Source organism: Ictidomys tridecemlineatus, chromosome 10 (assembly GCF_052094955.1).
Source record: "Ictidomys tridecemlineatus isolate mIctTri1 chromosome 10, mIctTri1.hap1, whole genome shotgun sequence".
NCBI classification, from domain to species: Eukaryota; Metazoa; Chordata; class Mammalia; order Rodentia; family Sciuridae; genus Ictidomys; species Ictidomys tridecemlineatus.
Window position 1 is genome coordinate 57,492,030 of NC_135486.1, and position 12,441 is coordinate 57,504,470.

General features: G+C 34.5%; 1 protein-coding gene across 1 annotated transcript in view; it reads right to left on the reverse strand.

The window, feature by feature from the left end:
- Positions 1-12,441, reverse strand: part of Wdr64 (WD repeat domain 64) — a 141,194-nt gene that overhangs the window by 39,673 nt on the left and 89,080 nt on the right. Inside the window, exons 14-15 of the mRNA XM_078022992.1 lie at positions 8,263-8,438; positions 6,782-6,958 (exon numbers count right to left, since the gene is read on the reverse strand). Coding sequence (XP_077879118.1) covers positions 6,782-6,958; positions 8,263-8,438 — 353 coding nt within the window. The remainder of the gene's footprint in view (positions 1-6,781; positions 6,959-8,262; positions 8,439-12,441) is intronic.

Here is a 12,441-nt window from a genome sequence, read left to right on the forward strand (position 1 = left end):
GTCCTCTCCCATTTTTTTTTTGAGAGAGAGAGAGAGAGAGAGAGAGAGAGAGAGAATTTTTTTTTTAATATTTATTTTTTAGTTTTCGGCGGACACAACATCTTTGTTTATATGTGGTGCTGCGGATTGAACCCCGGCCGCACGCATGCCAGGCGAGCGTGCTACCGCTTGAGCCACATCCCCAGCCCCTCTCCCAATTATTTGGCATTCATCACTAATTAATTGATGGCCAATTCTGCTACTTTTATTGACTAAATATTTTTTGAAACCTTCCCTTTCTTACCATGCTATCATGATTTTGTAACTTTCAAGTCAAACAATAGCCTATTGCCTGAATTTTTGTAGTTTAATTGTCATTCAAATCTGCCACCTAAGCAGCATCAAATGTGAGCAATCCACAACACAAATGTATGTGATCCTGCCATTTCCCACATACAATCCTTTAGTGGCTTTTCATCTCTTAAAAGATATTCAAGCGTTTTACCATCATGAGCACCATCCAGTCCATATCCACTTTTTTCTTTTTAAATCTTCATCTTCTACCACTCCAGTCTTGCTTCAGCCACACTGAGATATTTGTAGTTATCTTTCTCTGACTAAGCAATATTGTACCTCCATAAATTGATCATGTTATCTACTTCACTTGGGATTCACTCTATCTTTTCACATCCCTTTAGAAACCCCTATCTGGGCCAAGCTAACTCCCAATAATTCTTTATATCTAACTTGGCAATTATCTTCTTCAGAAGCTCCTCTCTCACCACAGCCCTCCAAGATTTCTGCTGTACTCCCATAGCCCAGGTACTATATCTCATTAATCTTGATATCTCCAGTGTTAAGAGAACCACATGATACATGGTAAGTGCTCAGTAAAAACATGCTTTATAAGTGAAAGAGTTTTTTGGAAAGAATTTCCACATAGACTCCAATTTTTTTCCGAGGTGACTTTTGCACTTTCTCTAAAGAGTAATTTTAAAATACACTGCAAAAAGGAGGTACTATAATGTTAATTTGATACATACCCAAAGTAAGAATTCAAAATCAGAGATACTGACACTTGCATAAAATCCTAGGAGGTACTTCCATTGTACTTCAACAATTTATTATATAATTTATACAATACAATACTTTTTTCAAGGTAATTGTTTTCTTTACCTATGCAATTACTTGCCATCTCCTTTGGTTCTGACTTATTGTACATTGATCTTCATTGTGTTTTTATTAGCTATAAACAATGTCTCATACATCAATTACATATGATTGAACCTAGTGTTTTCAGTGATCCATAGCATTGGAAGAAGAAGTGGGATAAAATTACTTTATGTGGAGGCACATTTTGTTCTATTTTTTTTGCACACATTTTTTGATAATGATATTATGATCTAGGCACTATATGTATTAATTTCAAAGACCTTTTAGATAACAAAACCTAGTTATTTAAACGAGCAATGGCTGGAATTCAAATTGCAGTACTATCCTGACTTTTATTTCATTATGAAGAAAAATCATATCTTTTTGTCCTATAATATTTCAGTTCTATAAAACAAGATATATTATTCTCTCTTAAATTATGTTACAGTTTATTCACTAATGGTAGCAGGGAAAACTTATGATTACCATCAATTTCTTATTTTATAGCATGCAGTTTTTATTGACTGACCATTTATCCCTGTAAAAGCTGAAAAATATGAGTGGCTTCAGCTAATATTAAATAAATGAGGCTAATTAAGATTCTTACTTTAAAAAAATCAATTTTAAAAATTTTGATTCTTTTTCTATCTTCCCTACATTTTTATTGGTGCATTATAGATGCACAGAACGGTGAGATTTGGTGTTACATATTTGTACATGCACACAATATAACAATAGAATTTGGCCAATATTGCTCCCCAGCATTTCTCCCCTCTGGTCTAAATTTTTATAGAAACAAAGGGACAGTTTTCTTGCTTCTCCATCCATCAACCTCCAGCATCTGCCCTGGACACTTCATAGCTCAGGTATGCACATATGCATCTGCCTGTTTGAGGAGATACAAACACCTCATAAAATCTCTTTCTAAAGGGATTTTAAGAAGTTGTCAAATTCAATACATTCATCCACTTCTGAGATATTTTGAAATGCATTTGAACTCTAGTTAGTAGTTATAAACCTTTTCTTGATCACAACACTTCAAGAATCTTAAAAAGTCAAGGTGGAATTTTACTCACCATAAAAAGGGAAGAGTTACTGATACATGCAGTGATACAGGCATACCTCAAAAACATTATGCTAAATGAAAGAAACCTTACATATAAACTATAGGATTATGCTTACGTTGCATTTGGAAAAACAGATTTATGGTGAAAAAAATTGGAGCAGTGGTTTCCTCAGGGTGAGAGGCAGATTCTGAGTAGGCAGGGACATGGAGGAGCTTTATGGGATAGTAGTAATGTTCTTTATCTTGATAAGGATTTGGGTTGTACGTATTTCTCTTTAAACTTATTGAATAGATGCTTAAATTTTGTGCATTTTCTCTTAGGTAAATTTCACTAAAAACAAATGTGTAAATAGTGAACTCCAGCTAATGATGCACATGCCAAAGTGTTTAGGGGTTATATGTACCTTTGCCTTCATCTTTTCTTCAAAATATATTTTTAAAATAAGATGGCCTGAAGGAATCACGGATATTGTAAAATGTTAATGGTTAAATTTAAGTGAAATAATATAGAGGTGTTCACTGAGATGATTTTATATTTGAAATTTTTTGTATTAAAATGTTGGGGGAAAACAGCTATGAACCTTGCACTCCTGAGAAAAGAATTTGCAGACAATTTCACAGGCTTTTTAGACTCCCAGAAGTCTACCCATGGCCAGGAAGCTCCTGAATCCCAGGGTAAGCATTCTGGCTCTATAACTTGAAGGTCTATCATTAAGTACATGTTAGGATAAACATGTTTTTTCCTCCTGGGTTAGGGAAAATAAGACTGGTTCCTTTCATTATGCTTACAATTTTGGTATTAGACTATCTTGAGAAAAACAGTCTGATGATATTCTTTTCTTATTTATATTTTAAAACAGCATTAAAAAGGGCAACAAAACAAAACAGGGCCTTTATAATTAACCATATGATGCCACAGAGCAGGATGAGAAGTTTAAAAGGAATGAAACTTTTGAAAAGTATAAAAATAAAGTTTTGTCAAAATTGAAAAAAATCTAGATGAAAATATATGGTATAAAAATAATAATTGGCCAAAAAAAGTGAATTACCATTTCATGATCTTTTGATATGGTCCCAAACTTACTTCCTATTAAAATCCAGGAGAATTTAAAAGACTTTGCTATTTTTATTTTTTATTGATTTTTTAACAAAATAAATGACAGTGGAATGCATTACAATTATTTCACATATACAGCGCAATTTTTCATATCTCTGGTTGTATATAAAGTATTTTGACACCTATTCATGTCTTTATACATATACTTTGGATAGTTATGTCTATCACATTCCACCATCCTTGCTAACCCCCTGCCCCCTCTCTTTCCCTCCCACCCCTCTATCCTATCTAGAATTCATCCATTCTTTCCATGACCTTGCTACTTTTAGAAAGATTAGTTTAAATAGGTAGATAAACAGACAGATGATATACATGATGGAAATGATAGATTGAGAGATAGATAGACAGACAGACACACAGACAGGATTCTATAGTGAAGAACACTTACAATTGTTTTAAGTACTTCCTGATACAAGAAACTCATCTTTACCTAGCTTCCTAAAAGTTAGTATTGCCTTGGCAAAAATTATCATACACAAAACATACACTCTAATAAGAAACTGGAAAGACATTTGGAACTTACATTGCAAAGGACTAGTATCCATAATATATATCCCTAATGATTTATACATGGGATAATACACATACATACACACACATGTTATATATAATTTCTATTAAATGAAAAGCTTTTACATCAGAAGAAAAGAAGCAATTTAGATAGAAAAATGGGCAGAAGATATAAACAATTGGTCCATGTATGTGTGTGTGTGTGTGTACACACACACACACACATATATATGTTGTTGCCCTTTTTAATGCTATTTTAAATTATAAATAAGGAAAAAATATCAGATTATTTTATAAATATATATATATATAAAGTTTACTCACTATATACAAAATAAGTGCATATAAAATATGTCAAGATGTGATTTTTCTTCATGTTATATTTCATGTTATATGCATTTTACCATAATTTTTTAAAAAAACAAAGACCAAGATTCCTAAATAGAGTTTATAATAATCTCCAAAATAAAATAAAACTAAATAAAATAAACTAATAAACTAAAACAAAGGAATATGAATATATATATATATATATTGTTCTATTATTTTCCTAATAAAGGATGGTAGAGAACCAAGTATGGATAAATATTGGTTATATTAAAAAAATAACATTAAATTAAAAACAAAAAGCTAATAATATAGGTTAGGGAGGGAATAGTAGGGTGGAAGGACATAGAAGTTAGATCAGACCTTGTTTTTTATCTTGGAATACAAGTTGTTTCATAGATTTGATTTTGGAACTATTTAAATGTTTTACATAATAATAAGAAAAGTTAACTTTAAAAAGCAACTTGGGAGTCTGAGGAAGGAGTACTGCAAGTTGAAGTCAGCTTCAGCAATTTACCAAGAACCTTAACAACTTAGCAATGTCCCAAGATCCTGTTTCAAATTTTAAAAAATTAAATCGAAAGAACTGAGGATATAACTGAGTGACAGAGTGCTCCTGGGTTCAATTTTCAATACTGAAAAAATAAAGCAATACATTAAAAAGAAACGAGAAAAGTAAATTTAACTGTTTGCAGTGTTAGTAGCACAAGGAATCATTTCAAATAATTTAAAAACACAGTACATTTCAAATTATATCTACCCTTAGGACAAAAAGAACTCAAAAAGGAAGATCTTAAATTTTTCAATCTATCAAATTTCTAATAATTTTATTGCTTTTCTGAAACTAAAATGTAACACAAAATACAATAACAATGAAATATGACATAAAAAGCATTATATAGTATATAAAGTATGGTATATAAACAATAGGATAAAGCAAATATGTAATTACATGAATGTCATTAGCAACAAAGATTTCCAGTGTAACAGAGATATAAAATAAAAATAGCCAAAACAATCTATTCTTCAACTTGAATTGGAAAGATCAGTTTGAGCTCATGATGTATTTTCTCTTAAAAGGTTTTTCTTTGCTCTGTCCAATAAAAAGCTGAAGACCTTTGAAAAGTTATAAAAGCAAGAATCAGACTAGTGGTAAAAGACATCTCTAATTCCAGACTATGATTTTTTAATACTATTTCCCACTAAAAAAGAAGAAAGGCTTCTTGGAGTAGCTTATAGATCTGGAACAAGAGATACACGGATGAGCCTGGATTATCTTCTCATACCTGGAAGCTATCCAGAACTTCTGGGATCATGTCAAAAGAAATCCAGACATGATCCAAAGCTCCAACCATGTTGAAATAGGACAATCTGGGCATTAATAATAGTAAGTGTGTCTAACTGAAACACATCAAAAACATTTAAACTTGTGAGCTGACAATGATATTAAGCAAATAAAATTCACTGGCCAACTTCAGAAGATGCTAGGAAACCCACTCCTTATTTTGAATACTAAAAAAATACAGAGAAAGAGTTAATTTGCTTTCCTGTATGAATTGCATCTTCACTATAATCAAATATGTGATGAGGGAGGGTTTTTCTTTAAATACACATTTCAGTAATAAAGAAAGCCTAAGGGCAGAGAGGCAACTGGAAATGAGATAATAGCCCTAGGTAATGATCATCAATGGATTCTGACACAAAGACAACCAGTAGTTCTGTCAATCTTGATGGAATAATATCATCATCACAACATACTCCATAGAGATTTGTTAAAGAAAAAAAAAACAAAGTCATATGAAATTAACCAATTTTAATTCCCAGATTGCAGGAAGTTCAGAACTTAAAACAATATCATAAGGATGCAACCAGAAAAAACCAGAAAGTGAGAAAATATGAAAACAAATTATTAGGGGAGAAAAAAGAAAAACCAAAAGGCATTTATATATTAAAACATATTTAAACTGGGTGTGGTGGTGCACACCTGTAATCCCAGCAGTTTGGTAGGTCAAGGCAGGATGAGAAAAAGTTAAAAGCCAGCAACTAACTTAGCAAGAAAGGCCCTAAGCAACTTATCAAGACCCTGTGTCAAAATAAAAAATAAAGAAAAAAGCTGGGGATTGTAGTCAGTGGGTAAGTACCCCTGGGTTCCATCCCCTGTACTGGAAAAAAAAAGTTATTAAATAGATTCTCAACCAAATGAAACTGAGGTGCCTTGTTTTGAACCTTGTTTACTTTAAAACAAAGTAAAATAAAAAAGAATTTATGAGGACATGTGGGAAATTTGATTACCAAAAGAATATGTGAAGATTTTAAAGACCTTTTGTAAATTAGTTTAGAAAATAGTGGTATTGTAATTTTTGAAAGAGTCATTGTTTAGAAACAGATAACTGAAACATTTAGGGGTAAAATGACATAATGTCTGGAATTGGTTTTAAAATCTGTAGGTGATGATCATAGGAAGATTGGCAAGATTAAAGAAAAAAATGGCCATTCACAGAAAATATTTGAGCTGAGCAATAGTACATAGAAGTTCATTGTATTATCTTATGGACTTTTGTATATATACTATTTATGATTTTCCATAACAAAAAGTAAAAACTAAAAAAATGTTAAAACTTGAAACTTACTTTAGTATGTTGAGAAAATTTTCTCTGAACAACTAACTCAACATCTGGGAAAGGAATATCCATGTTTCTATTTTTAGATAAGGTCTTCAGATGTATAATGTGGTTTCCATCATGTAGGTGAGGCATAGGATCAGGTAGCTCCCATATCACCACAAGGAAAACATCATCTTCCCTACCCTTTAGTAGAAATTCAGGGAGGACATAGAAAGTTTAGTTAATTGGTTTTACTTTGAGCTACTTTAAATAATGAAAAATAAAACATATACTGCTATATCCATCATCCAGCTTTATCAAATATTAAGCCCTGTGTATCGCTTGCTAATATAGTTCCTCTTTCTTTTCTCCCTCCAACCAAGAATAACCAGTAAACTGAACATGGTGTTAGTCAAATGTCCTGATATTTCTACATGTACATGTTCAGTCCTTATCAAGCTTAATCTATAGGTTCTGAATGAAGAGTCAGAATAATCAAAGTGAAAAATGGTACAGTAGAACCCCAAACAATTTTGATGTGGGCAGAGTACTATATATATTTTGAAGCTCTTGAAAGGGGAATCTTTGTGACAACAGGCAGGAGAAGAGTATCCTGAAGACTATTTGTTTTAATAATTGATCAACTGTATTATTCAAAATAAAGTTGACATATCCTTGTGCTTTAGAGTATGTTACTAAGAAATTCCTTTCTACAGTACCATTTTGGATTGTGAAGACGACAAAGGAAGAGTATTGAATCAGGGAACTGCTTTATTCCTTGCCCCAGCCAAAAGATTATTAGTCATCTTAATCAATGTTGCTACTGCATGATTGCTTTCCTATTCAAGACTTGTGTGATCTTAGCTTCCAAAAAGAAAATAATAAAGGCAATGAGTCCTTGAATTCTAACTGACAGGGTAAGATCCACTCAGCAAGGATAAATGATGTAGCCTTCATTTTAAATGTGAAGAAGGCATTAGTAATCCTAGGTGGTAATAGAGTCACAGGAAAAATAAATTAGCCTATCTCAATTCTCCCAAAACAGCCCTGAGCAGATTGCATCATTAACCTTAAAATAAACAAAGCAATTTTGGTGACAAATGGAAAAAGTGACTTGAGCATCTCTGAATGCATTATGGGTTATAAGGGACACAGCCTGCTGAGGAGCAGTTCCAGGAGCAATGAATTATTCCCAAAAGAGGATATAAGCAATGTCAGAGGTGGGTAGCTGTATGTAAATTTAACCTTCCTGATACTGGCTTTAGAGGACCATGACTAACTCTGCAGCAGAAGCTTGATGGACAGGATGCTGTGCCTGGACAGCTGTTCTTTCTGCTTTTTTGCTTGGACCTGGACACAGTTAATTAGCAGTCTCACAGAAAGTCTGATGGATTAACACTATATTCAGTTGGCTGACCAGGGAGGAATTACATGATATTATTCACTACGTACTTTGGTTTTCCCAAGAAGATCACCTATAGCACAAATACAAAAATATAACTATAAACCTGGATCATTTTGATAGTTCCACTGAGCTCCAAGGCAAGGATCAAGTACTGGCGTTTTTCCTGAGTTTTGAGAAAAATCAGGCGTTTCATCCAATGCTCTTCCTCTTTCCAGTCTTTCCCTTCTGGCAACGCTTTCATCTCTTGCCCACTGCCGAAGTCCCAGATTTTAACTGTCCCTGAGCACACAAGGAAAAGACTCCATGAATAACATAATTTGTGGAAAGCTTGGCTTTTAACTCAGAGCAAGCTGATCTGATTGAAAGCTGTCTGCCAACAATTTATCCTACATTTATTTCTTACTAAGATTGATAAGTGAAGCTCCCCAGGCTTGCTATGTATGAAATATATTTCTGTATGCCTTGATTTGTCACAGGCTGATAAAACCCCAATAGGATATGGCAGAGTCTCTAAATTTATGACAGTTTTTATTATGGTTTGGAGAAGTGCCCCCCGCCCCGAAGGCCCATGTGTTGAAGACTTGATCTCCAACTATGCTACTGGGAAGTGGTGGAACCTTCAGGAGATGGGATCTGGGGAAAGGAAGATAGGTCACTGAAGGATGCCATTGAGGGAGACTGTGGGACTCTGGACCCTTTTGATCTCTCTTTTTCTCTTCCTGGATGCCATGAGGTGAACAGCTTTCCTCTAACACATGTTCCTGCCATGATGTCAGCTCGTTCACCACAGTCCCAATCGAGCAACCATGGACTGAAGTCTCCAAAACTACAAGCCAAAACAAAACTTTCCTCCATATAGGTTAATTATTTCAGGTGTTTGTTACAGAAACAGAAAGCTGTTTTCTGTGGAAACCCTTAGACTCTTATATTTGAGTTTCCTTTCTGTTGAGTTTTCTTTCTTTTCTGTTGATTCTCCCTGTGCTTTTTTTTTTATGTTATGACTTTTCATTGTGGTAAAATTTACATACAATGAAATTCACATACCATAAAAATATAATTTTAGGAGTTTTGACAAATATATCCCTCATGAATCTAATGTCTAAACTATAAAATGGAACATTCCATCTGCCAAGGAAAATATTCCCTATGCTTTGCAATTAATCCTTACCTTGTAGGCAGCTACTATTAGTTTTTTCTATCATCATAGAATAGTTTTGCCTATTTTTGAACTTCTGTAAATGGAACCATGGAATACTAAAGATATTAGAAAGCAATTTTTTAACAACTACCCTCTTCCCCACACCATATTAAAGGGGTTATTACAGCAATGGCCTAATTTAGTCTCCTTGTTTTTTTTTTTTTTTGAAACATCTGGTGTCAGCTAGGATACATGTCATTTTTCATAGTTCTACGTGTGGTGAAAACATTTTTTTTTATTGTGCATACAATCAGATGGTATGCACTGATCATAAAATTTTCTCCAATAACCTTGGGTTAACATTGCACTTATGAAATTATAACTGTCACTCATTTCCAACATTAACACGTAGAAGGAGGTCACATCCAATTTTCCAAATCTTATTGGAGAAAATTACAAACCAGTGACAGTTAATGACAGACACCACAAATATCCAGTTTTTTTTTTTTTACTTTAATTCAGCTGCCATTTTGCAAGTACTTGTTTTCCAGTCATACCAATTCACCCAACCCTGCTGTTATGCCTCTCAAAGCAGGGCAGGCAGGGCCCATCTCCCAGGACTTTTTGCTACCCTGGCCCCCATACAGGCATTTGAACTATCACACCACAATTATTATTAATAGTTAGAGAATTACAATAATCTGTCACATTTCCTAAGGTACTAACATGTTTTAGGATGTTAGTTCCTATTGATTAATAAAAGGTTTGAGGGAATTCCAGCAGATAAGAAACTATCGAGCTTAGATCTGTTTGTTACATGGGAAATAAAAAAAAAAAGGAACGTTGACTTTTTCCCCTTTACATTTGAAATACATTTGGTTAAAACCTAATTCTCAATGTAATAGTATTTGGTGGTGATTAGGTCATGAAGGTGGAGTCCTCAAGAATGAGATTAGTACCCTTATAAAAAAAAGGATCTTAGAGAAAGCTCCCTCATCCCTTCCACCATGTTGGTAACAAAAAGGCAGCATCTATGAATCAGGAAGTGGGTCTTCACCTTGATCTTGGAATTGTGAGAAATAAATTTCTGATATTTACAAGCCATTCTATGGGATTTTGTTATATCAGCTCAGTTTCTGTATGATCAGCTTTGTTCATTTGATTTAGGGATGAAGGAGCCAGAGGGATGATAATCAGTGTCGTGTTGAATGCCTATTTCTAATTTATTACAAGTAGCAAATTATCTTCCTAATGGGCTCTCACGGTGGTCACCACAGTTTAAAGTCCATTGGACTTGCCTTCTTAACACTTTTCCTCCCTTCCTTTAATCCTATCACCTCTCCCTATCCCTCTAGCTCTTATCCCTCGGCTGTAATCCTCTTGGACATCCAGAAGGTTTTCCCTGTGCTATTTTCCTTCCCCAATCAGTGATACTCAAACCCTATCATTTGTTCACTAACAACATTGAACACTGATTAAGTGCTTCCCTACAGGCCCTGTACTGTGGCAGGAACTTTGGATATAAAGTGAATAGTCGTTGTTCTTGTCCTTGAGGAGTTTATGGTTTCATAGGAAAATGGTCATACAAACAATTAAGGACTTATCATGTTCTCCTTCATTCCTGGCTTAGGCAGACCCCAGTCCTATGGCCCAGATTTCCTTCTACTTTGGGATATGAGCCATCAGATTTAGGGATGCAGAGAGCAGGCAGAGGTACAACTCTTCCTAAGTGGTGGTTGGGGCAATAGTGAGAAGCAACTGATGGCTCGGGGGCAGAAGTCCATAGAAAGTCAAAGAATCCTACTTTCTGAGTTGTCCTAGATGGAGAATCCTTGTCAATTTAATTAACATACCTCTGTGAAATAGAAATTGCCAATATTTAAAAGAATCTTAGATTACAGTGTGGGGAGCCACACTGAATTGACTACGCCCTGCAGTCCTGATGTGTCAGATTCTGACCAACCACTACATTTCTTGTGGCTTGGTCGGAGACTGGCTTCGATAGCAAGGAGGTCTTCTTTGTGGGTGTGCCCCTAAGGTTGAGTTACACTAACCTGTTCCCTTGTAGTCCTTCCCCTTCTGCCCTACTATGGTTAGAAGGAGGGCTAGGGAAGCCGTCCTGAAGCTTGTGTAAAGGTAAATTGTGTCTGTGCTTTATTTTATATCCCTGCAAATTCACAGGCGCAATCCTAGTTCAGATGCTGGTCAGGGGTGGCATTATAGGACTAATGAACGTGGGTGCATGAAAATACTATGACTCTCCATCAGATATTGAGTTGCTTGATCCTTATACCTGATAATAATTGTGTATGTCATTCAGAATTTCTATTATTACCAAGTTTTCTATGTATGTAGGGTAAGCTTATGGCTTATTCACACTGCTTTCTTATGTACTGTTCCATATGAAAACCAGTTGCATTTATTCATACCTTTTGTCTCCGTATTAATGATTGTTATTTCATGCTGCATTATCTTCTGCTCACTTTCAAAAATCAAACTTTTCCATTAGATTACTTACTTAGATTCCATCAATTGGCTTGTAAATAAGCAATTGTTTAGTAAATATATCCCTAGAATCAACATATTCTGAGTTGCACATTCAGTTGGCCATGCACATAAAGCACACTTTTGTGGGAATTCAGAACAAGGTAAGATGAAAGTTTGGGCAGTCAGTAGCTTTCTAGTTCCTAGAAATTCTATGCAGTGCTCCACAGCTTGAGAAACACAAAATAAAATTTCACATCTGGAGCCTGACATTTTCCTAAGTTTGACATGGTATATGCCCTTAAGGAGTTTAGACATAGAAACAAGTTCAATATAAAATTCTAGGCATGCTATGTCAAGGTTAGCTGGATATTTTCTGGTCCAAAAAATTGGATCTAATGTCTGGTTTTTAGCTGATGGTACCCCAAAAATAGGATAGAATGAGTCAGTGCAACACAGATACTTCCTACCAAAGATTAAATGAGATACTGTATGTGACAGACTTTTGCAATTAGTTACAGCACTATACAAATGCAATATTATTTTTAACATCAATATCAAGACATGTCTATTACACATAAGACACTCTATCATTGTTCATTGAGGCAGAGCAAACTCTGGCATGTTTACATGTTCCAGCCTGATTCATGTTCTTTCTTC